This window comes from Elgaria multicarinata, chromosome 3, assembly GCF_023053635.1.
Source record: "Elgaria multicarinata webbii isolate HBS135686 ecotype San Diego chromosome 3, rElgMul1.1.pri, whole genome shotgun sequence".
Classification (NCBI taxonomy): Eukaryota; Metazoa; Chordata; class Lepidosauria; order Squamata; family Anguidae; genus Elgaria; species Elgaria multicarinata.
Genome location: NC_086173.1, coordinates 175,199,954 through 175,225,010, shown reverse-complemented (window position 1 = coordinate 175,225,010; position 25,057 = coordinate 175,199,954). Strand labels below are relative to the sequence as shown.

Genomic DNA, 25,057 nt, shown 5'->3' with positions numbered 1-25,057 from the left:
AACCAGCTCACTTCCTGTTTAATAGGGCAACCAGGTACAGAACCCAGTTCACTTCCTGTTCAGTATGCTGACACTATCTGTGGTTGATCTTAAAGGCTGTTGCGGAGCAGGGAGAACCCGCATGTAGCGGGTTTGCTGACATGTAAGCGGTGCTCTGTAAACCCGTGTGCCTGTTCTGCTCGCGTCCACTCTACAGGGACCACTTGGAGAGGACAGGTGTGGTGGTGGTGGTGGTGGAGCAGGTAAGGAGGCGGCATTGCGGGGTGGGGAGACTTACCTTCCCTCCTGGCTCTCCGGGACCCCCGGGTCCCCCCTGTTCTCCTGCCTCACCCTGAAACAACAGAAGGAGATTAGCAGTCCGGGTCGCCAGGGGCGAGCGCTTCCCCGCGCGTCTTCCCCTTTACCATCCTCATCATTTATTGTCATTATTTCTATCCTTCCTTCCCAGGAAGCGGCTTTACAAAGCATAAGACCTGATACACAATCAAACAACAGGCGCAAGAAGGCCTTCTGTAAAAGGCAAAGAGAGGAGGGGCAGGTGTAGGAAAAGCGGAACAACCCGTGAAAGACGTGGGGCAATAAGGCACCTGAAAGTCGTCGTCGTCGTCCTCCCCCCCTCTCCAGGTGAACATCTCTGAGGAGCTGGATCCCTGAGCTCGACACCCCCCACAGAGGAGGCAGATGCCCTCTGGAAGGAATCGCAAGCTCACTTGGCCCCCGCAGAACCAAGGGGAGCCCCTCCCCACAAATCCCCACCCACCCACCTGCCCAGGCCATTCTCTTTGCAGAAGGGCCGGGAGTTCTGGCTTTGAGCCACCACCACCGCCCCAGTGAATTTCCCTCCCCCCCCGCTCATTTTCCAGAGACCCCAGGCACTTACCTTCTGCCCAGGGGGACCCAGGTTCCCTATGCCTCCCGGGGGGCCTTGAGGACCCTGTGGGGGGGGGGAGAAGAGACAAAAGTTTCTGTTACAACTGAGGTCAACCTTGAAAATAACTTAATGGGGTGCAGCCGGAGAGTGGTAGCAGCCTAGGGGGTGGAGTAGGGGGCAGATGTCACACACTCACGTCAGCTCCAGAGGGTCCAGCTGGGCCTCGCGGTCCTGGGGGTCCTGGGGGTCCCTGTGTGAAGAATATGGGTTCATGAGCACCTGCTCCGCTCCCCTTTCTATCCCTGACACTCCAGGGAAAGCCCAGTACAAACAGACGGCTGGAACAGGAACCCCAAATCCCCCCCCTTAAAATGACTCACAGGTGAAGTTTTGCCTTGAGCAAGAGGGACCGGGGGAGGGGTGGTACTTACCAGGCCTCCCACATCTCCCGTCTCGCCCTTTTCTCCGGATGGTCCAGGCAGACCCTGTCCGGAGAGAGAAGAAGTTCAGAGGTATCAGACTGCAGGGAATGGTGGGATAGGGTTGGCAGACCACAGCTCTTCGTCCAGGGGGGCCTTTACTCACCTGCAAACCGATGGGCCCCGGGGGCCCGTTGAAGCCGCGCGTCCCCTCATCCCCTTTGGCCCCAAAGTGGCCTTGGAGGCCCCTCGCTCCAGGATCTCCGTCAGCACCCTAAAGACAGAACAGGACGGGCGGGAGTCAGGCTGAAGGAACCCCAAACTTCTTGGAAGGCGTGGAGGAGCTCCAGTGGAATAATGGGGGGTGACGAAGTCAGAGTGTGTTCTCGCAACGTACCGAAGTCCCAAGGACGCTGTGCCACTCTGTTGCAGCGCCATAGCCTAAGTCAAACCATTTAGGGTGGATTCCTGCATTGAGCAGGGGGTTGGACTCGATGGCCTTGCAGGCCCCTTCCAACTCTGCTATTCTATGATTCTATGATTCAATGATTCTATGTGACTTAGGCTCTCCCACACTAGAGGCCTTCAAGAGGCAGCTGGACAACCATCTGTCAGGGATGCTTTAGGGTAGATTCCTGCATTGAGCAGGGGGTTGGACTCGATGGCCTTGTAGGCCCCTTCCAACTCTACTATTCTATGATTCTATGATTTTTCTCCAACAAGAAGCAGACTGTGTTTGAGCCTTAAATATGGTTTTAGCTTCTTATAGGTCCCTTCCAACTCTACTCTTCTATGATTCTATGAAGGCAATGGTCCCTTCCCTACGTAGCAGAGTTGCTTTTTGTATTATTTGGTTAGGGAGTTTTACACCCCACCTGTTTGCTGTTTGGGGGCGTACAAGAAAGCAAGCACCCAAATGTGGCAATAAAGTAAAAAATGCATTTGCAGGAATTTATGTCTCTCTCTTCCAAAATCCCACCCAGAGCCATCCCGAAACCGACATGCAGTGCCCCGCTGAAAAGAGGGTCAGCGCTGCTGCCGCCCACTGAAAAAGGGGGCTCTCGCGTGCACAAAGAGCCCCACGCGATCGTGCCCCACATTGTCGGCCAAAACACGGATGGACAGCGACCGAAAAGGATGCAAGGACAAGGAGGTCTTGCACTGACCCACAGCAGGACAGTCTGCTGGGGGGGGCGGGCGGAGGTCAGGTATCCCCCCTCCCATCATCACCTGCTTGTTGGGTAGAGGTCTCACGGGTACTTACTGCAGCTCCTGGTTGCCCGAGGGGACCCAGTGGGCCAGGTGGCCCCGGTGGACCCTGCAGGGAGGAAGAGGGCGCTGTGAGCAGCGTCTGTGGGGGAGGGAACAGCCCCCTCCCGCTTCCTCTCCCGCCCCACAGCTCCCAGGTCTAGTGGTGCCCCCCCCCCGGCCGCCAGCACAGACTCACGTGCTCCCCTTTGCTGCCTTTGCCGCCCTTCTGCCCCGGGTCTCCCACTTCGCCCTGCGGAGAGGAAGAAATGTATCTATTTATTGCATTTCATGCCTTGCATTTTTATACCGCCCGATAGCCGAAGCTCCCTGAAAGACCCAAGGGGAGGCTCAGCCCAGATGCCAGAAGGATGGGCCAGGGGTGACCCCCGAGGGCACTGCCCTTACCTTATCGCCGTCCTCCCCCGGGCCCCCGGGCGGTCCTGCAGGGCCGGGCAGCCCCACGGGGCCCTGGACGCCGTCACGGCCAGCGGGGCCGAGGGGCCCTTTTTCACCCTGAGGGGAAACAAAGAGGGAAACTGAGGCGGTGCACTCCCAGGAGGCTTCACTCTCCCACCGCAACCAGCCCCACGCCAAGCATTCCGAGACCCTGCTCCCGTTCCCGGGGGTGCCCTGGAGTCCAAGGCCCAAACCGTTTGGGGCCGGGGGCGCATTTGGAATTTGAAGAGCGTCGTGGGTGCTGTCGCAAAATGGCTGCCCTGGGGGAGCGGTCTTGTCCGTCCAAAACAGGGCTGACCCTGGCGGGCGCGGCCTGTCCCAAAGACACCAGAGTCCCCAGAAGGCTCAGAGGCCAGGACCCTGAGTACAAAGCCGGGGGGCGGGGGTCTGTGCCCCCAAAGCCGAATCGCGTATTTGCCACCACACAGCACAACGAAACGCCCCTTTCGCGGAAAGAAAGCTGGTGGTTTCCAGAACTGTCCCTGCCGCTCTGTAGGTCCAGGAGTCCCGGGCTGGCAGCCCTCCGACCGGCTGAGTGGTGGCACAGACTCACCGGCCCCAATCCAGCCGCACTCATTAATCTGCCCCTTTCCCTCCCTTCCGCCTGAGAGGACCCCGGAGTCCTGGTCCGGCCCCATACTCACAGGCACGCCCTTCTCCCCAGACGGGCCAGGTGGTCCTTGAGGTCCGGGCCTTCCTGGGGGCCCGACGGGGCCGCCTGACCCCGGTCCCCCTCTCTCTCCCGGAGACCCCTGCAAGACAAAGTGAAGCAGGTGTGAGGCCGGGGTGCGCGAGAAAAGGGGCGCAAACCAGCCTTCAGCCACTGGAATCACCCCGGCAGCGAAGGGTCTGCCGGGTCAGGATGAGGGGAGCAGAACTACTCACAGCGGGTCCTGGGGGTCCGGCGGGTCCCTCGTTGCCTTTCAGTCCAGGGCCCCCCTGAAAGAGGCGAGGAAGAACAGCTTTAGCCAGGACCCCCCCAAAAAGGGGGCTTTGAGAGAAGGTGGCGGCAGAAAGAGAGAGAAAGCTCAGGGCCTCCACCAGTATCACCCATCAAAACGTTTTGGGGACCTGTTCCCCCCCCTCCCCTCCCCTCCCCCAGCCCCCGGCCGACTTTCCATACTTTTTAGGTTGTCCCCGTTGGCTTTTTCTTCTGGAAAAGACTTTCTACGTATTTCAACAACACGTTTTTAAAAGTACATCAACCAAACACAGGTTGGAATGAAAATACCTTCAGAAGGTTTTGGTTTCGAAGCCCAGCAGCAATGAGGCCCTGCTTTTCTCCCCGGGGGCAAGGGGGGGGGCGTTCCAAATTTATTTATTTATTTATTTATTTATTTATTTATTTATTTATTTATTTTTATTTTTATTTATTTATTACATTTATATACCGCCCCCCAGCCGAAGCTCTCTGGGCGGTTTACAACAATTAAAATAGTAGACATTAAAAGTATACAAAAGTATTTATTTATTTATTTACATTTATATACCGCCCCATAGCCAAAGCTCTCTGGGCGGTTCACAAAAGTTAAAAACAGTGAACATTAAAGAAGTATACAAAATTTAAAACCACCAAACATATAAAAACAACACTATAGAACAACAGTATCCATTTAACCAAAAACAACAGTTCTGGGGTCCATTAAATAAACAAGCAAACTTAGCATATGTTGTGAAATGCCTGGGAGAAGAGAAAAGTCTTGACCTGGCGCCTGAAAGATAACAATGTCGGCGCCAGGCGAGCCTCTTCAGGGAGATCATTCCACAGTCAGGGGGCCACCACTGAAAAGGCCCTCTCCCTTGTTGCCATCCTCCGAGCTTCTCTCGGAGTAGGCGCTCGGAAGAGGACCTTAGATGCTGAGTCCAGTGTACGGGAGGTTCATGTCGGGAGAGGCGTTCCGCCAGGTATTGTGGTCCCAAGCCATGTAGGGCTTTATAGGTTAAAACCAGCACCTTGAATTGGGCTTGGGAACATACAGGCAGCCAATGCAAGCTGGCCGGAATCGATGTTATATGTTAGAACCTTCTGGTTCCAGTTATCAATCTGGTCGCTGCATTTTGCACAAGCTGCAGCTTCCGAACCTTCTTCAAAGGCTGCCCCATGTTGAGGGCATTGCAGTAATCTAATTTGGAGGCTACCAGAGCGTAGACAACTGAAGCTAGGCTATCCCTGTCCAGATAGGGGCGTAGCTGGGCCACCAAACAGAGTTGGTAGAAGGCACTCCGTGCCACCGAGGCCACCTGAGCCTCAAGTGACAGAGGTGGTTCAAGGTGAGGGGCCCCCACTGAGAAAGCCCCGCCAGCAGTAACCCACCAGTCTAACGACAGACCGGAGAGCAGGGCCTCGGGGTCTGATTCTGGAGCTTGGGCAGCGGGAAGCGGACCTTCAGATAACCTGGCCCCAAACCGTTTAGGGCTTCAGCACCAGGACCAGCCCTTTGGATTGGGCTGGGGAACCTAGAGGCAGGCTGAAGTTTTGGTTTTGGAGCCAAGGTATTGCCAGGCCTGGGCTGGTGGTAATGACAGAAGGCCAGGATCTCTTCTCAATCCTCCCGGAGTGCAGGACACGGAATAACGGGCTCAAGTTAAACGAAGCCAGATTCCAGCTGGACATCAGGAAAAACGTCCTGACTGTTAGAGCAGTACGACAATGGAACCAGTGACCTAGGGAGGTTGTGGGCTCTCCCACACTAGAGGCCTTCAAGAGGCAGCTGGACAAGCATCTGTCAGGGATGCTTTAGGGAGGATTCCTGCATTGAGCAGGGGGTTGGACTTGATGGCCTTAGCGGCCCCTTCCAACTCTATGATTCTATGATTCTATGGAGGCATTTCTTATTCAGCTTAATTGCCATGCAGGGGTCAATTTCAAGGGGGATTGTAGCTGGGGAGGGAAGGGTTAAGTCTCCCCTTCCTGCAACAACAACACCCCCTCTTTATAACAATTATGTTTAGGGGGGTGGGAAACTTTGGTTTGGGATACTCTGGGGCAGAATACAAATTAACAGACAATTACTATTAATGAGATGATTTTGCCTTTGCCTCCTATGAAATGTAAACAAATCCTTGTAATTATTTCTAAATTTACATATGTAGATATAAATCAGTATGTGCAAATTTTTTGCAGATCATCTAATGCAGGTCGAGACGTGGTGTATTAAATTTAATAAAGGTAAAGAATATTTTGAGAACAGGGCTGATCTGGAAGAGGCCCCAGTGAGCTCAGTCCAAATGTCACACTGTCCCACAGGTCTGGTGGGGGGGGGAATCAGTTCTGCAAGTATGATGCAGAATCTGCTGAGCATAGCGCTGATTGGCTGGTGCCTGTGCCGTCACTTGGATCCATCCACCCACAAATCCTGAAGGAGAAGAGGGCTGTGCATAGCTCTAACTGGCTGGCACCCGTGACGTCACCAAGACACACATCCCCCTCCTAAGTCCCAATGCAATTTTGCACTTAAAACAAAAAGGCAACTACTTTGTTTGCTTGCAGGACAAACCCCGAAGGCTATACATGGCCAAGGAAACCAGAAGGAAAGATTAAATGGGGCTGGCGTTAAAATGAGTAACACAGGCACACCCAAAGTGAAAGGCCAGCCTTTGACCTTCTCTGGCACTCAGGAAATGCTTAATCACAATTTCTCAGCGTAATTTAAAGTTGTGGCTTCTATAATCCACAGTGCAGATGGTCAACGTATCCCGCCCTCCCCCCAAAATACATTTTTTTCCAGTGAGAAGGAAACGCCCCAAACCTTTTCCCCACCCACACATCCCCTCCTTGCTGAAACACTTCCAGAAACTGCACATCGCTCAAGAGGGAGGCAAAAGGTACGTACGGCAGTGCCAGGGAGGCCTCGTTCTCCGGGGAAACCTCTCAGTCCAGCCGGGCCGTCCTTCCCTAGGCCTCCAGGGGGGCCGGGGTCACCCTGAAACAGACAAGGAAACCCCACAAGAATGCTGGACGTTAGAGCAGGACGCGACGACGCAAGCAGCCCTTGCCAGGGCACGCACCACGGGCAAAGCTGCCCCCTTGGCGGTGCCGCGGAACCCGCCCCCCCATCCTCTGTGGGTGGGCAGCAGGGGGGGGAGAATGAGCCAGGAGGGTGACGCAGCTGCAAAAAAGCCGAATGTGATCCTAGGCTGCATTAACAGAACCATCATTTCCATGTCCCGGGGAGGAAAGTGCGCCGCTGTATCCTGCACGAGTCAGACCTCATCTGGGCTACTATCTGGGCGCCACACTTGAAGGAGGATACAGACAAATTGGGACATGTTCAGAGGAGGGCAGGAAAGACGGGGCGTCCTAAAAATAACTTTAAATACACAAAATGAAATAACTTGAGGCCGAAGAAAAGAAGACTGAAGGGGGACATTATAGGGTTCTTCAAACACCCGAAGGGCGGTCGTGAAGACTTGTTCTCTGCTGCCGATCCAGAGGGCAGCACTACGGGAGACGGATTTCGGCTGAACATTAGGAGGAACCTCGTGGCGGTAAGAGCAGCTTGAGCCTGGAGCCGGTGACCTAGAGGGGGGCTCAGGGGCCCAGGTCTGGGCAGCCACCTGTTGGGGACGTTTCAGCTCTGGATTTCCTGCCTCCAGCTGGGGGTGGGAAACGACCCCCGAACGCTTAGGATTCTGTGTGATAACGCCCCCCACATGGGATTCTCTAGGGAAACTCAGTTAGGGTGACCAGGTCTCCTGAGGCTCAGGACCTGAGATGGGGAACAAAGGGGAGGTTCCTAGCAGCTTAGGGGCGGAGCCTGGTGACCCAGGGGAGGAGCCTAGCTGTGCTTGGATTTCAAGAAGCAAACCGTTCGCCTTGTGAACAGACTGACCTGCAGTTTTTCCCTTTAGCCCCGCCTTCCTTCTGTCCCAGGCCTCACCAGTGAAACGCCTTGGGGCCTAACAGACGCTGTAGAGCGTCATCCCACCGGGGTGGGGGGAATCGCGTTTCCTTACCGTCGCTTCTCCGCCCCCCCTGCTTTTGTCCCTCATTACTTCCTCTTTCTCCCCAGAGGGGGAAGAGGAAGTAAACAAAGACCACGTGGCCCATTCAGGGGACGGGTTTTTATCGCACCGCTTTTCCTGCACACAGCATGTTCCGTTTTTGAAAAAAAAAGTCAGATTAAAAGGCATCTATTTTGGGACGGAAAAATGAGCAGAAGGAGCGGGAGGCGCGTGTGAGGCGGATGCCGTCGTCCAAAGAACGCACAAACATCCGTCAGTGGGCAGTAGCGAGTGTGTGGTAAAGCGCTCGTCCGATGAACCTCTATAAGTCCAAACCGGTTTGAAACCGGATCAGTTGTCAAGCATGTTTAGCCTGGAGAAGAGAAGGCTGAGGGGAGACATGAGAGCCCTCTTCAAATACTCGGAAAGTTGCCACACAGAGGAGGGCCGGGATCTCTTCTCGATCCTCCCAGACACGGAATAAGGGGCTCAAGTGACAGGAAGCCAGATTCCGGCTGGACATCAGGAAAAACGTCCTGACTGTTAGAGCAGTACGACAATGGAAGCAGTGACCTAGGGAGGTGGTGGGCTCTCCCACACTAGAGGCCTTCAAGAGGCAGCTGGACAAGCATCTGTCAGGGATGCTTTAGGGTGGATTCCTGCATTGAGCAGGGGGTTGGACTCGATGGCCTTGTAGGCCCCTTCCAACTCTGCTATTCTATGATTCTGTGATTCTATGAAAGGTTGCTCTTAGGGTGACCCTATGAAAAGGAGGACAGGGCTCCTGTATCTTTAACAGTTGTATTGAAAAGGGAATTTCAGCAGGTGTCATTTGTATATATGGAGAACCTGGTGAAATTTCCATCACAATAGTTAAAGCTGCAGGAGCCCTGCCCTCTTTTAAATCTGGTCACTCTAGTATAGCTCCTGCCCCTTCCAACTCTGCTATTCTATGATTCTATGATCCTCCCAGAGTGCAGGACACACTAGAGGCCTTCAAGAGGCAGCTGGACAACCATCTGTCAGGGATGCTTTAGGGTGGATTCCTGCACTGAGCAGGGGGTTGGACTCGATGGCCTTGTAGGCCCCTTCCAGCTCTACTAGTCTCGGATTCTATGAATTTCCCTAGGAGGTGTTGGGAGGACATGGTAGTTTTTAATGAGTCCGCCCCCCCCTCATTCTTTCTGATCCCCAAAGCCCTGCATCGAGCAAACGCTCAAGGTCCCTGGACTGGGAGCCACAACTCTGGAAGAGGCTGGGAACGGGTTCGAAATCTGCCATAAGTCTGCGTCCCTCCCCACAACCTTCGCAAAGATGCCTCCCTGCAATCGATCCTCTGAACCGTGCAGCCGGCGCCCCTCAGGACTCCGCGCCCGGAAGCATCGTTACCTTGGTTCCTTCTTTTCCGGACGGCCCAGATAGGCCTTGCTCCCCCGGCGGTCCGGGCGGGCCTGGGTGCCCCCTCTCTCCCATCTGGCCTGTTTCTCCTGCGGCTCCCTGTCAGGAGGAAGAAGGGGAGGGCTTCTCAGAAATGGTAACACCAGAGACACCCTCACCCCTCCCTTAAATTTAGCCCCCACCCAGCTCAGAAATGCAATACCTGGCGGACCGCCCCTCCCAGCCGGAACATCCCCAGACACTGGGATCAACATCTCAGGCCCCCTCCCTCCAAGTGCCACCTCCAAGGGAGGGTCGGAAGGTGGCAACAAAGGAAAGGGCCTTCCTAGTGGTGGCCCCCCGACCATGGAATGAACTCCCCACTGAGGCCCGCCTGGTGCCAACACCGTCCTTTGTTCAGCGCCAGGTGAAGACCGCCCGCTACACCCAGGCGTTTCCTGGCGTGCGACGAGGTATCTAAGCCCCGCCGTTTTAGAACAGGTCGGTTAGGGAAAAAAACATTGTCCGTTTTGAATTGTTTTAATTTCCCTGCGTTCAAATTTTTTGGAGTATTTTTTATTATGTTGTATTTTGTATTTGTAGAAATGGTCATAAAACGCCCAGAGAGCTTCGGCTATGGGGCAGCGTAGGAATGGAATGAAGAATAGCAGCAATAAGCCTACTGCAGGAAGCCGTTGGGGTCCCACGAGAAAGGCAGCCCGGTCCACGGGCGAACAATCCCATCTTCGCCCCCCGGGGATGAACTCCTTCCGAACGACACGCTCCCCCGCACACCCCACGCTCCACACGGAGCCATCCGCTTCACCTTACCTGAGGTCCCACGACCCCCGGGCCTCCTGAGGGGCCAGATTTGCCTTGGAATCCCTGGGAGGAGGCGGAGGAGAAGAGAGAGGGGGTTACAGAGAATTCTGAGCACGTGCAGAGTGCTCACAAAACCAGGGAGGGTTGGAAACGCAGGGAGTGCCCTCATACCCAGAGAGAGGCCTCAGCGCTGCTGCACCAGCCTTGCCCAACCAGGCACCGTCCAGCCGAGGTGGACTACAACTCCCAACGGGACCACATCTGTCTGGGGGATGATGGGACTTGCAGTCCAACACATCCGGACCGCACTAGGTTGGGCCAGGCTGGTCTACACTGACTAGCCGTGAGACTACACTCGCTGGGGTCCTCCACATGGAGATGCCGTCGAGGTTGGAGCTGGAGAGGTGAAAAAAAACAACCCTCGAGCATGCACAGAGCTGGGTTGGACAGATCTGTCCGTTTTCACCTTCTCGCAGTTTCTCACTTCTCCAATCTTAAATTAATTGTGTCCCATTTCCACACTGGTCTCTTTTCCTTTCCTTTTTAGTAAATGGCCCATAGCTCGGGTGAGACAGGGCTCCTGTATAACAGATGTATTGAAAGAGGAATTTCAGCAGGTGTCACAACAGCTAAAGCTGCAGGAGCCCTGCCCTCTTTTGTAGCTGGTCTAGAGGGCAGGGCTCCTGCAGCTTTAACAGATGTATTGAAAGGGGAATTTCAGCAGGTGTCACAACAGCTAAAGCTGCAGGAGCCCTGCCCTCTTTTGTAGCTGGTCTGGACGGCAGGGCTCCTGCAGCTTTAACAGATGTATTGAAAGGGGAATTTCAGCAGGTGTCACAACAGCTAAAGCTGCAGGAGCCCTGCCCTCTTTTGTAGCTGGTCTGGACGGCAGGGCTCCTGCAGCTTTAACTGTTGTGATGAAGAGGGAATTTCACCAGGTGCTGCATGCATACAAAGGACACCTGCTGAAATTCCCTTTTTAATACAACTGTTAAAGTCACAGGAGCCCTGTCCTCCTCTGTTTCCCTCCCAGCTTCCCCCACTGGGGAGGGTCCAGGCTGGGAGAAGAACTTTGTGCTAGTAAAGGGAATCCCCGTTATCTCCTGTCTGTGATGACAGATAACCGTGGGGATTCCCTTGCATACTGCTCACCCTCCCAATTGGGAGGCGGCGCAGCACACAGGGGAAACCCTGCTGTTATCTCCCACCACAGATTGGAGATAACCACTGGGGTTCCTCTTCCCGGCCCCTCCCCCACAAGCCCCTAGTGGCCTCCAGGGGCAGAGAGGAGGCTGCCGGTCCCTGACTGAGCCCTGAGCATTGGCAAACAATGCTAGATTAAACAGGTCTGGTGCTGATCCAGCAATAAAGAACCCCACATAAAAAAGGAGTTAAGAGTGCAGCGTAAAGGACGGATGTGTGTGTAACCTGGGAGTAAATTTGGGAGTAATGCTGAAGCAACATAACACAGGAACAACCAAAACATATTGTAAACATGAGGAATCAGCATGGAAGGGGTCAGGATTTAAGAAACAAATAAACAAAGACAGAACGTTATTGTAACGTAAATATGAAAGGAGTAAGCAGGCAGTAACATCTGAGTACTTGGACTAAGACATTTTCTACAGGAGGCCGTTAAACCGCTGTATCTACTTTCAGTTTTGTGGCAGAACTGAGATCTGAGCTCTACTCAAAGAGCTTTTCCTTTACTGCTTTCCCACTAAATAACCTCTAGGTGGCGCTGTGCTGTAGTGGAATGACACGACTGTACAAGTAGGAAAATATTTTTTCTTTAGCTCTCACAATTAATACTCTATTTCCCCACTCAGCCCCGGAAAGTGCTCTTAAAAAAAACAGACGTAAAACTGAAGGGTCACAACATCATCCCCCCAAAAAATAAATATAAAATAAATATTTTAACTTGATGTTTTAAATTTGTAATTTTGCATTGCTGCTGTTTTTATCTGGTTGAGCTTTTATATTGTATTTTATATTATGGTTTTATACTTTGAATGGTTTTTATTTTTGTGAACCGCCCAGAGAGCTCCGGCTATTGGGCAGTATAGAAATGTAATAAATAAAATAAAATAAAATGAAATAAATAATAATAAAAACCCGTACAGATTGATGAAGGCAAAATAAATGCCTCATGTAGAAAAGTTCTATATCACAGGATTAAAATAGAGATCTGAGAAATAATAGAGATAAGGAGGAAAAAAAGCAGAGCAGCTAAGCAGAAATAAGCAGAGGAGATGTAGCGGCTGTGGAATAACCGAGAAGAAACCGTTAAGTGTTCAATACTAGCAGTAGCAGCCGTTCCAGGGAAAGGTTGAGCATCGATCAGAGGAGAACTTACAACTTCTCCCCGCTGTCCAGGGTGGCCAGGAAGCCCATCCTTCCCAGGGGGGCCCTGATGACACACAAAGAGAAAGAGGTCAGTGGTCTGCAGGGAGGGGGGAGCGTTGGTAGCAAGTGGAGGGGCAGGAGACACTTCGCTACTCACAGGGGGTCCTTTCGGTCCGGGGAATCCGTTCGGCCCTTGTGGTCCCGGCAGCCCCTGAGGAAGAAGAGGAGAGAGGCAGCCTGTGAGGAAAGGCAGGAAATCTTCCGTGGCTTAGGTGAAGCAACCTGACCTATACCAGGACCTCACGTGATTTGGAAGCTAGACTTCTATTAATGCAGCCCAGAAAGGCAAATGCTATTTTGGGCTGCATTAATAGAAGTATAGCTTCCAAATCACGTGAGGTCCTGGTTCCTCTCTATTCGGCCCTGGTTAGGCCTCATCTAGAGTATTGCGTCCAGTTCTGGGCTCCACAATTCAAGAAGGACGCAGACAAGCTGGAGCGTGTTCAGAGGAGGGCAACCAGGATGATCAGGGGTCTGGAAACAAAGCCCTATGAAGAGAGACTGAAAGAAATGGGCATGTTTAGCCTGGAGAAGAGAAGATGGAGGGGAGACATGAGAGCACTCTTCAAAGACTTAAAAGGTTGTCACACAGAGGAGGGCCAGGATCTCTTCTCGATCCTCCCAGAGTGCAGGACACAGAATAACGGGCTCAAGTTAAAGGAAGCCAGATTCCAGCTGGACATCAGGAAAAACTTCCTGACTGTTAGAGCAGTATGACAATGGAACCAGTGACCTAGGGAAGTTGTGGGCTCTCCCACCCTAGAGGCCTTCAAGAGGCAGCTGGACAACTATCTGTCGGGGATGCTTTAGGGTGGATTCCTGCATGGAGCAGGGGGTTGGACTCGATGGCCTTGTAGGCCCCTTCCAACTCTGCTATTCTATGATTCTATGTTTCTATACATGGCCGTGGCCGAGACAGCTGGAACTGGTGTGGGGCAAAGGGTTTCCCGCTGACCAGTGCACATGCTGAATGTCAAGCTGTTGGGGTGCAACCTCTGGGTTCAGGGGTGCACAACCCACGGGTCACTTGCGGCCTTCAGACGCTTCCAGTGTGGCCCACGGAGTTAGCGGGGACGATGACAGGACACTGCCCAGAGTTTCCCTTGTTGGCGCTGTACAAGGGGAAACCTGGGATTTCCCTTTCCAGCACGAGGATTAGCAAGGGAAACCCCTTCCCTTCTCACTGATGTTCCCTGAGGGGAGGCCGGAGGGTGGGGTGATTGCAATTGTGAGTGTCTGAGCGTGAATGTTGTATACGCATGAGTGCATGTGGGCGTGTGACCGTGCGTGCTTGTGCGTGCGTTATGTGTGCAGCCCCCTGACACTCTGACAGACACCAGATGTGGCCCTCAGGGCTGGAAACCTTGCGCACGTCCCTGTCTTTGTCGCCCCCCAAGGTTGCATCCCTCCTCCTGCGCCTCTGCCGATTTAGCCTCACAACTCAGCCCCCCTCTTGCCTTGAGAGAACCACCTCGAGACTGAACTATTCCCCAAGGCCTTCTGATAGTCACTGAGATTTTCACTTTGTGTCACACATTCTTCACCCTTCTCACTTCTTCCTTCCTTTTTTTCCTTTTGGGTCTCTCCATTCAGACTACAGGCATGCGCAAGCAAGCTTCTGTCCCCATTTCCCCTCAGTGATAGAAGGGGCAGGGGATGATCAGGGGTCTGGAAACAAAGCCCCGTGAGGAGAGACTGAAAGAACTGGGCCTGTTTAGCCTGGAGAACAGAAGATTGAGGGGAGACATGAGAGCACTCTTCAAATACTTGAAAGGTTGTCACACAGAGGAGGGCCAGGATCTCTTCTCAATCCTCCCAGAGTGCAGGACACGGAATAACAGGCTCAAGTTAAAAGAAGCCAGATTCCGGCTGGACATCAGGAAAAACTTCCTGACTGTTAGAGCAGTACGACAATGGAACCAGTTCCCTAGGGAGGTTGTGGGCTCTCCCACACTAGAGGCCTTCAAGAGGCAGCTGGACAACCCTCTGTCAGGGATGCTTTAGGGTGGATTCCTGCATTGAGCAGGGGGTTGGACTCGATGGCCTTAGAGGCCCCTTCCAACTCTACTATTCTATGATTCTATGATCCTTGTTTGTATGAGCTTTTGAAGTAACAAACAAACATTTAGAGTTAGAGATATTGTTGCTGCCATCGTGATAACATTGGGAGAGGTCTCGTGCTCACTCACTCACCCGTTCACCGAGGGGTCCGGCTGGACCTTCGCTGCCAGAGGTGCCCTGTGTGACGGGGAGACATCAAGGAAAAGGAATCAGATTGTTCAGTAAGGGGACGGACACATATCACACACATAGAGACAGATTGCACAAGCCCTTATGATCCTACTAGTTTTTCACATTGCAATTGGGGCACCTTTCTGAAGAATGGTTCAACTTCAGTAGCGATTTGACTAGTGGCTGTTGCACCACAAGCAACCAATTAAAATAACGTTTAAATTATCTGTTTGCAATTGCGGCCCTGGATAGGGGCCCTTCTTCCCCACAATTTGTAAAGGATTTGTGGCCTTCAAAGGAGTGAGCTTGAGCCAACAGCTCAGGTTCTGCAGAGCTTAGTGTAACTATCCCGCAGGGGATCTGGAAAGAGGAATCCTTGTTGGGCATGATAAGAAAAGAAATTGAGAATAAAGCGGCCAATATCGTACTGCCGTGGTACAAATCTATGGTGGGACCACAGTTAGAATACTGTGTACCGTTCTGGTCACCACACCTAAAAAAGGATATTATAGAGCGGGGAAAAGGGCAACTCAAATGATGAAGGGCCTGCAGCATCTCTACAAGGGAAGGTGACATCAACTGGGATTGTTTGGCTTGGAAAAAAGGAGGCTAAGGGGAGACATGACAGAGGTGGACAAAATCATGCCTGGTGTGGAGAAGGTGGACAGGGAGACATTTTTCTCCCTCTCTCAAAATACTAGAACCCAATGAGGTCATCCCATGAAGCTGATGGGTGGGAGATCCATGACAAATAAAAGGAAGGACTACTTCACGCAGCACATAGTTCAATTATGGAACTCACTACCACAAGATGTGGTGATGGCCACCAATCTGGATGGCTTCAAAAGGAGGTTGGATAAATTCCTGGCGGCAAACGCTATCCATGGCTAGTAGCCCTGATGGTGGTGTGCTATCTCCAGTATTCGAGGCAGTAAGCCTGTGTGCCCCAGTTGCTGGGGAACATGGGTGGGAGAGTGCTGTTGCACCATGTCCTGCTTGTCCATCCCTGGCCGATGGCTGGTTGGCCGCTGTGTGAACAGTTTGCTGGACTAGATGGACCCTTGGTCTGGTCCAGTCTCAGGGCACTCCCTATGTTCTTATAGACATAAACACAGACATAGATATATACACACACAGACACAGAACACACACATATGAGGAACACACACACACGCACACTCAAGGGTGATTGTGAGCACGGGCAGAGGTTTGTGCTCACACAAATCTACTCCAAGGGGACACTCTGGAAACTGAATCAGACCAAAGACAAACACACCAGGCTCGCTCTCTCTCTCACACACACACACACACACAGGGCTCAGCTCAGCTTTTCCCAAAGCCACGTGGAAAATGCTACGCTGGCCAAAGTATCTGCAGTTTCTCCAGCAGGCTCTGTCCTGCCTGGAAGAGGCTCCAACCTTACCTGCTCCTCAGCTCCATGCGAGAAAATGGCTTTTAGAAACCGTGAGCCAGCGGTGAGTAACTGGTGGCCCTCCAGATGTTTTGGGAGTTGCAGGCCGAGAGATCTGGAGGGCCTCAAGTTGCCCAGCCCTGCTGCAAACAGACACGTGTACACACACACACACACACACACACACACACACACACACACACACACACAGAGCCTCGGCACATGTCTGATCCTTACGAATGCAGAAAGGGGGCATTTGTAATGCAAATTACACTTCCAGCCACTGACTGTTTTGGGTGCATGTTACAGAGACAGCCTGGTGCTGTCTGGATGTGTTGGATTACATTTCCCATTGTCCACAAGCGCCATGGCACCATGGGAGATGTAGGTACAGGGATCTGCCGTATGCCGAGTGAGACCCCTGGTCCATCCCACCCAGCCCAGGCCCTCTCTGGCCAGAGTTTCAAGCAGGGCCTTCTCTCTCCTGGCCCCACCTGGAGGTGAGATGGGACCTGGGACCTCCTGCTTTCAATGTCAGGACTCTACCACTCCGCTACGGCCTCCTCCAGCACCCCTGGAGGGCCCCAGGTTGGGGAAGGCCAGCTCTTGGCACCTGCCTGAAGTTATTTTCGCCCCATTGGCTCCTGCTCTGGTACTCAGGCACACTCCTTCAGTCATTCACTCACGTGGGAAAGGGGGCACGAGGACCCCCTGCGACGACCCACCCCACCCCCACCCCTGGCCCACCACCCCCTTGAGAGAGGCCAGCCCACTTCCCCCTCCGTGATTCCACCGCCCCAAGAACAGCCACCAACCTTTGCTCCTGACTTCCCCGTGGCTCCTCGTGGCCCACGCTGGCCTCTGGGGCCCTAGAGGAAAGATGGGGGGGGAGAGAAGGGGGGTGTAAACAGATCCAGAGGCAGCTCGGCTGGGTGGAACCCCCCACACACACCACAAACCCCTCTCCTCTTGGGGGCAAATCCACGGATCCCTGCTAGAGCGGGAGCCGCTGAGCAGCCCGCCTGAACAGGGCGGAGAAGGCAGACGAGGGGCAACTGGAGCAAAAGGCACCACATCCTCTTTCGGGCGGCCCTAAAAGGGCAGGCGCCTTCAAGGGCAGCACTGGGCACAGTCCACAAGGGCCTGATGGGATACACGACGGCAGGCGCGGGCAACCAGAGGATCTCTGCTCTCGTTTAAAACAAAACGAAAAAGCAAGCTTCTAGACCTCATGGGGGATGATATTCTGGAGGTGACAGACTTGACCTTGGGGGAGCTAGGGGTGGCAACGGCCGACAGAAAGCTCTGGCGTGGGCTGGTCCATGAAGTCACGAAGAGGCGGAAGCGACTGAAGGAATAAACCACAATGAAGACCTCATGGGGCAGAAGAGAGGCTTGAAAGTGCAGCATCCCACTTTTATGCAGCTGAAACAAAATTGCTGCGTGCACTTGGGAGTTCGAGTGGCCCAATCCTGCAGGGACTAAAATGCATTTTGCCTGGATTCTGCTGGCAGCAAGCTGGTTTGGTTGGGCGGGTGGGTGGGTGGGTGGGTGAGCAGACAGAATGACATTGAATGAGCCCAGTTCAAAGGGCCGGTTTTGAGCTTTAATGCCTTAAGCAGTTTGGAAACGAGTTACTTGGAAGGACCGCCTTCACCCCTATCAGCCTGCCCACACTTTCAAGATCAGAAAGAGAGGCCCTTCTCTTTTGCCCACCCATGAGAGCAGTTAGCTGGGTGACCACATCTGAGAGGGCCTTCTCTGTGGTGGCCCCATATCTTTGGAAAACGTTACCACCAGAGGTCTGCCCCGCCCCATCTGTCATTGCAGTCTTTCAAGAAGGCCTTAAAATATATATTAGGGCGACCATATGAAAAGGAGGACAGGGCTCCTGTATCTTTAACAGTTGCATAGAAAAGGGAATTTCAGCAGGTGTCATTTGTATATATGGAGAACCTGGTGATATTCCCTCTTCATCAACACAGTTAAAGCTGCAGCAGCTATACTAGAGTGCCCAGATTTAAAAGAGGGCAGCTTTAACTGTGGTGATGAAGAGGGAATTTCACCAGGTTCCCCATATATACAAATGACACCTGCTGAAATTTCTTTTTCAATACAATTGTTAAAGATACAGGAGCCCTGTCCTCCTTTTCATATGGTCACCCTAATATATATTATTGTACCGCTGCCTTCTTGTAAACTGTTGCTGCTGCTGGTTTTATTGTTGGGTTTCATTATTGTTTTTACTGCTTTTTTATTGGGCTTACGTCTTTATCGTTCTTAAAATCTCTTCACTGGCTGCCGATTAGTTTCCGGGCGAAGTATAAAGTGTTGGTTATCACCTTTAAAGCCAGGCAATTCCGCAGGTCCAGGCTACGTGCAGGACCGCCTTCTCCCGTACAATCCGCCCCGCACGCTCAGGTCCTCTGGGAAGAATCTACTTCAGTCTGCCAAAATTAGCCTGACAACTGTTACCCAGAGGACCTTTTCTTCTGCCATTCCCAGATTATAGAATGGCCTGCCAGACGAGATTCGTCAACTTAACAGTCTTTTAGCATTTAAGAAAGCTATAAAGACTGATCTCCTCCGGCAGGCCTATCCAATGGAATTTTAGGATGCTTTTAGGATGCTTTTAGGATGCTTTTTAACAGTGTACACTATGTTTTTAATCAGTATTTTATGTATTTTATGATTGCTGTTGTTCCCTGCCTCGATCCAATCGGAGAGGCGGGTAAGAAATAAATTATTATCATAAGTGTTTTTATGCATGTTGTTGTTATGAGACGCCTGTGGAGGACTTCAGCCCCGAAAGGCGCCCAAAAAATGCTTTAAATGAATGCATAAATAAAATATTGCTTTGAGAGAAGCAGGGCCTGCCTGGACGCTTGCTCCTGCACCCGCTGTAAGACCTGCACAGCCTGCAGACTTGTGAACAGGTGGTTAGAAAGATATCCTGAGAGTCTGGTGCTCTCTCTTTCCAGGGGAAACTGAGGCCAGATCCACACCAAGCAGGATATTGCACTATGAAAGCGGTATATAAAAGGCAGGAGCCACACTAATGCTTTATTATACTGACAACTGTTGGGGCCCACTGACACAGACCACATACTGCTTTCATACCGCTACGTCCTGCTTGATGTGGCTCCTGCCTTTTATGTACCGCTTTCATAATGGAATATCCAAAGTGGTGTAGATGCAGCCCAAATGCTATTTTGGGCTGCAGTAATAGAAGTATAGCTTCCAAATCGCGTGAGGTCCTGGTTCCTCTCTATTCGGCCCTGGTGAGGCCTCATCTAGAGTATTGCGTCCAGTTCTGGGCTCCACAATTCAAGAAGGATGCAGACAAGCTGGAGCGTGTTCAGAGGAGGGCAACCAGGATGATCAGGGGTCTGGAAACAAATCCCTATGAAGAGAGACTGAAAGAACTGGGCATGTTTAGCCTGGAGAAGAGAAGATTGAGGGGAAACATGACAGCCCTCTTCAAATACTTAAAAGGTTGTCACACAGAGGAGGGCCAGGATCTCTTCTCGATCCTCCCAGAGTGCAGGACACAGAATAATGGGCAAAAGTTAAAGGAAGCCAGATTCCGGCTGGACATCAGGAAAAACTTCCTGACTGTTAGAGCAGTGCGACAGTGGAATCAGTTACCTAGGGAGGTTGTGGGCTCTCCCACCCTAGAGGCCTTCAAGAGGCAGCTGGACAACCCTCTGTCAGGGATGCTTTAGGGTGGATTCCTGCATTGAGCAGGGGGTTGGACTAGATGGCCTTGTAGGCCCCTTCCAACTTTGCTATTCTATGATTCTATGATTTTATGAGGCCTGACTCAGGGCATGTCTACACCAGCCATTTATCCCGGGATCATCCCTGTGCATCCAAATGACACACAGGGGATCCCGGGAGCAGGCAGGAACGATCCCTCCATTTTCCTGGGATAATCCTTAGGTGTAGAAAGGGCCTCAGCAAGGGCCGGACATTTCACCACTCGGGGAAGACGTAAAACGCTGAGGTGGGACCACCCACAAACCAGGGAACGGGGCAGAAGTTTGCCTGACTTTTCTGCAGCAGAAATCTTTGCTTTTATCAACCGGAGGCTCCGCAGCGCAATGAGAATGCCGGGCGTTTGGGGCCCTTGGGATGCAAATAAGAATCTGTTGCAAATCTCCTCCACTCCAATCAAACAAATGTAATAAATGAAACATAATAAATAAACAAATCCTTCTGGGGCTGCAGAGATGGGGTGGGGGTCTTCTGGGCACCTTTGTTGCTGGAAATTAAGCCCCAGTTCGATGTGTGGCGGCAGAGTGGGATGGAGCCCCCCCTCCCCAAAGACCCCTCCCCCTCCTCCCCCCCCCCTCCACGTTACTCACCGAGGGCCCCCGCTCGCCTCGGGGCCCGGCCTTCCCAGAGAGACCCTGTGAGAAGGATAAGAAGAAGGAAAAAACCTCAGGGGCACAGAGCAGCAAATACCCCCAGTCTTCCACCCCCCCTTTTGCCCTCCCTGATGCCGCCCCCTCTATTCCTTTTAGCACGTGCAAAGGGCCACGATGGGGCGGCGCTGGAGCAAAATCCCAGCTATTTGTGAAGAGTAAAATGGTCCAGACTCATGCCACGATGCAAACAAATGAACAAACCCTACATTAAGGGCTCAATCCTATGCATGTTTAGGCAGGAGAAAGTCCCAGGATTCCCAGGGTGTTGCAAGATATTTTTCCGTCTAAACATGCATAGGATTGCGCCCTAAAGCCTGTTTCCGGATGAGGGTCTAACCCTGCAATCGCCCTGCCCCAAACGCAGGATTTTACAGGGGCGCTTCCAAATCCTCCCCGACTTTCCCTGGTTTCTTCCATCTTTTCTCTTACTGCAAAAAAAATAATAATCGGTGAAGGAGGGAAAAACAGAAAAGCCGCACGATGTCTCTGGACAGGAAGTGCTGAGAGAGTTCCTTCTGGACGCCTCTGCAGACGGACTCCAGAATCCATGCAGTGAGTGGACAGTGAGTCCACAGCACCGCCTGGTCCAGTCTGGGGTGGGTTTCAGAGGAAGGGAAGGGCAGGAGGCTCGGTGAAATCCAGCCGGCTCCTGGCACGCTCAGCCCTTGTCCCTTCGGGGCAGGGAGGGAGGGATCCATCTGGATCTGGGAGGTTGTGACCTTCATTGAGCGGTTCCAGCTTCTTTAAAAGAAGCCCAAATACAACCGCTCCCTGGGCAAAGTTGACAGCTATTGGGTTACCTCCTCTTCCTAAACAAGTCCGGTCCCTCCTGGACAAAGCTGATTATCCGGATCTGGGTCAATAAACTGGTGCCCTCCAGAAGCTTCTACTACAACTCCCATCAGCCCCAGCCAGCAGGCCCATAGCCAGAAGTGATGGGGTGTGTAGTTCCCAACATCTACTGGTTCCTCTCTATTCGGCCCTGGTTAGGCCTCATCTAGAGTATTGTGTCCAGTTCTGGGCTCCATAATTCAAGAAGGACGCAGACAAGCTGGAGCGTGTTCAGAGGATGATCTGGGGTCTGGAAAAAAAGCCCTTTGAAGAGAGACTGAAAGAACTGGGCCTGTTTAGCCTGGACAAGAGGAGATTGAGGGGAGACATGAGAGCACTCTTCAAATACTTGAAAGGTTGTCACACAGAGGAGGGCCAGGATCTCTTCTTGATCCTCCCAGAGTGCAGGACACGGAATAACGGGCTCAAGTTAAAGGAAGCCAGATTCCAGCTGGACATCAGGAAAAACTCCCTGACTGTTAGAGCAGTACGACAATGGAACTAGTGACCTAGGGAGGCTGTGGGCTCTCCCACACTAGAGGCCTTCAAGAGGCAGCTGGACAAGCATCTGTCAGGGATGCTTTAGGGTGGATTCCTGCATTAAGCAGGGGGTTGGACTCCATGGCCTTAGAGGCCCCTTCCGACTCTGCTACTCTATGGTTCCATGATCTGGAGGCTGCTTTGTTGCGCACCCTGATCTAGATCCATTTCAATCAGGCTTCAGGCCTGGGGCTCGGGGACAGAAACAGCTCAGTCAGCCGTTAGGGTTTAGGGTTTAGACGACCTTCCTCGAGAGCAAGACGGAGGGAGTGCGGCCCTGTTGATTCTCCTGGACCTCGTGGAGGAAGCACCCTGGGATTCTGCTCCTCCCTGGAAACTGTTTCCAGAAAGTGGCGCTGAGGGGGGGGATCCCTCTCAACCCCTTGCCAGTCACGCTTTGGGGTTATATAGAGTCCTGTTCTTTCTGCACAGTGTTGAGCCTGCGCATGAAACCACCGGGAGAGGTCATCCGGAGATTCGGTCCAGGGTGTCAGCCTGGACCCTCGGCTCCCTCCCTCTTCCCCATCAGAAGCAGGGGAGGCTGCGGCTGTCCTGAATTGGACGTGGTCAAGGACTGGACGAGGACTAACAAAGCGAGACTCGGTCCAGCCACGACGGAGGGATCGTCGGTCAGCCCGTTCTGCACAGAGCCACACTCCAGTTCTAGGTGGGCCTCTGCCTCCCATCGTCCCTGGCCATGGGCCATGCTGGCAGTGGCTGATGGGAGTTGGGTGGAGACACCTTGGCTTAACTGGAACCGCCCAGTTGGACCTTTGCAGGGAAGCCTTGAAAAATGGTTCCAAAACTGCAGTTGGTCCCAAAAGGGTCTGCGAGAACAGAGCAGCTTGACTAGAGGATGCCTATACATTGTCAGCTGCACTGGCTTCCCATTTGATCTTCCTCAGGGGCCCCCAGAGCAAGTCAGGGGTCTGGCAGGGAGAGGGCGTTTTCAGTAGGGTGACCCTATGAAAAGGAGGACTGGGCTCCTGTATTTTTAACAGTTGTAGAGAAAAGGGGTTTTCAGCAGGTGTCATTTGTATATATGCGGAACCTCGTGAAATTTCCTCTTCCATCACAACAGTTCAAGCTGCAGGAGCCCTGCCCCCTTTTAAATCTGGTCACTCTAGTATAGCTCCTGCACCTTTTACTGTTGTGTGATGAAGAGGGAGTTTCACCAGGTTCCTCATACATACAAACAACACCTGCTGAAATTCCCCTTTCTATGCAACTGTTAAAGATACAGGAGCCCTGTCCTCCTTTTCATAGGGTCACCCTAGTTTTCGGGAGTGCCCTCCCAGGTACGGAACAGCCTTCCCAGGGAGGTCTGCCTGGTCCGCTCCCCCTGGTCTTCTCTGGCCCCAGGTGAAGATCTTCCTGTCCACCCAGGCCTCTTAAACGGCCCACTGAGCCTGGGCCCCTCCCTTTTGAAACCTGTGGATGCCCATCATATTTGCATGGCCTGGGCAATCGGCGTAATTTATGCCCCTCACAGCATCCTAGACGAGAGAGACCGGCACACGAGTTCCAGATAGTGAAACTTGTTTCCTGGGGGCAGGGGCAACGAGGGGCTACTTACCCGACCCCCCTTCTCGCCATTGGTGCCGGGGAATCCAGGAAAGCCTTGCGCACCCTGAGGGGAAAGGGGAAAGGTCGTTACAACACGCGAGAGGCAGAACCAGCCTAGCCATCACATGCAGCTTCTCCACACCGTAAAAAATCTCGCTGCTTTCTGCTTCTGTTTTGGGATGGCAATCGGCTCAATGGCACGGTCAGCCACGTGGCTTGAATGGAATAAGGTGGATTGCTTGAAGGTGGATTCCTGCATTGAGTAGGGGATGGACTCGATGGCCTTAGAGGCCCCTTCCAACTCTATTATTCTATGAGAGATCAGGGGTCTGGAAACAAAGCCCTATGAAGAGAGACTGAGACAACTGGGCATGTTTAGCCTGGAGAAGAGAAGATTGAGGGGAGACATGAGAGCACTCTTCAAATACTTAAAATGTTGTCACACAGAGGAGGGCCAGGATCTCTTCTCGATCTTCCCAGAGTGCAGGACATGGAATAACAGGCTCAAGTGACAGGAAGCCAGATTCCAGCTGGACATCAGGAAAAACTTCATGACTGTTAGAGCAGTACGACAATGGAATCAGTTGCCTGTTGAGGTTGTGGGTTCTCCCACACGAGAGGCCTTCAAGAGGCAGCTGGACAAGCATCTGTCAGGGATGCTTTAGGGTGGATTCCTGCATTGAGCAGGGGGTTGGACTTGATGGCCTTGTAGGCCCCTTCCAACCCTGCTATTCTATGATTCTATGACACGGAATAACGGGCTCAAGTTAAAGGAAGCCAGATTCCAGCTGGACATCAGGAAAAACTTCCTGACTGTTAGAGCAGTACGACAATGCAATCAGTTACCTAGGGAGGTTGTGGGCTCTCCCACACTAGAGGCCTTCAAGAGGCAGCTGGACAGCCCTCTGTCAGGTGTGCTTTAGGGTGGATTCCTGCACTGAGCAGGGGTTTGGACTCAATGGCCTTATAGGCCCCTTCCAACTCTGCTTTTCTATGATTCTGTGATTCTAATACTTCCTATCTCTGCGTCTTCCATTCAGTTCAATAAAACAGCTACATCCGGTGGCAGAATTATAGCACAAAGCCACCTGTACCTGGGGTCAATTGTGCAGTGTTTTTTTTTTTTAAAAAAAGCGAATTATCTCTGTGTTTTCTGACATCGGGATTAGGGGGAGGGAAAGTGCAGGAGATGTCCTAGCAGCTGACGACGTCACGTAATTGACCCGCAAACTTCCTTGAGTTGCCAGCCACGAGAGTGCAAGAAATCGGTCGTTTAGGGTAGCCCTTGATGTCAGGCAGCAAAGATAAGATTGATCAGGAAGAGCCGGTGGGAACATGCAAAGAGGCACGAGCATTAATTTTGCCACTCGGAGGCTATTGATGGATCCTTCGCTCTATAGATTTGAGCCAAGGATGCTTCTGCACTGGGCCTTTTCTCCTGAAATTGGCACCCTCACCATTTTTAACACACTTTTTACGGAAAATTCAGAAGCTGCCGGTG

General features: G+C 52.5%; 1 protein-coding gene across 1 annotated transcript in view; it reads right to left on the bottom strand.

Annotated features, from left to right (window-relative positions):
- Nucleotides 1-25,057, bottom strand: part of COL11A2 (collagen type XI alpha 2 chain) — a 110,096-nt gene that overhangs the window by 18,391 nt on the left and 66,648 nt on the right. Inside the window, exons 32-50 of the mRNA XM_063121987.1 lie at nt 23,567-23,620; nt 20,557-20,601; nt 17,005-17,058; nt 14,740-14,784; nt 12,644-12,697; nt 12,497-12,550; nt 10,150-10,203; nt 9,331-9,438; nt 6,831-6,920; nt 3,883-3,936; nt 3,642-3,749; nt 2,947-3,054; nt 2,738-2,791; nt 2,555-2,608; nt 1,457-1,564; nt 1,303-1,356; nt 1,068-1,121; nt 881-934; nt 278-331 (exon numbers count right to left, since the gene is read on the bottom strand). Of these exons, the coding sequence (XP_062978057.1) occupies nt 278-331; nt 881-934; nt 1,068-1,121; nt 1,303-1,356; nt 1,457-1,564; nt 2,555-2,608; nt 2,738-2,791; nt 2,947-3,054; nt 3,642-3,749; nt 3,883-3,936; nt 6,831-6,920; nt 9,331-9,438; nt 10,150-10,203; nt 12,497-12,550; nt 12,644-12,697; nt 14,740-14,784; nt 17,005-17,058; nt 20,557-20,601; nt 23,567-23,620 (1,260 nt within the window). The remainder of the gene's footprint in view (nt 1-277; nt 332-880; nt 935-1,067; nt 1,122-1,302; nt 1,357-1,456; nt 1,565-2,554; nt 2,609-2,737; nt 2,792-2,946; nt 3,055-3,641; nt 3,750-3,882; nt 3,937-6,830; nt 6,921-9,330; nt 9,439-10,149; nt 10,204-12,496; nt 12,551-12,643; nt 12,698-14,739; nt 14,785-17,004; nt 17,059-20,556; nt 20,602-23,566; nt 23,621-25,057) is intronic.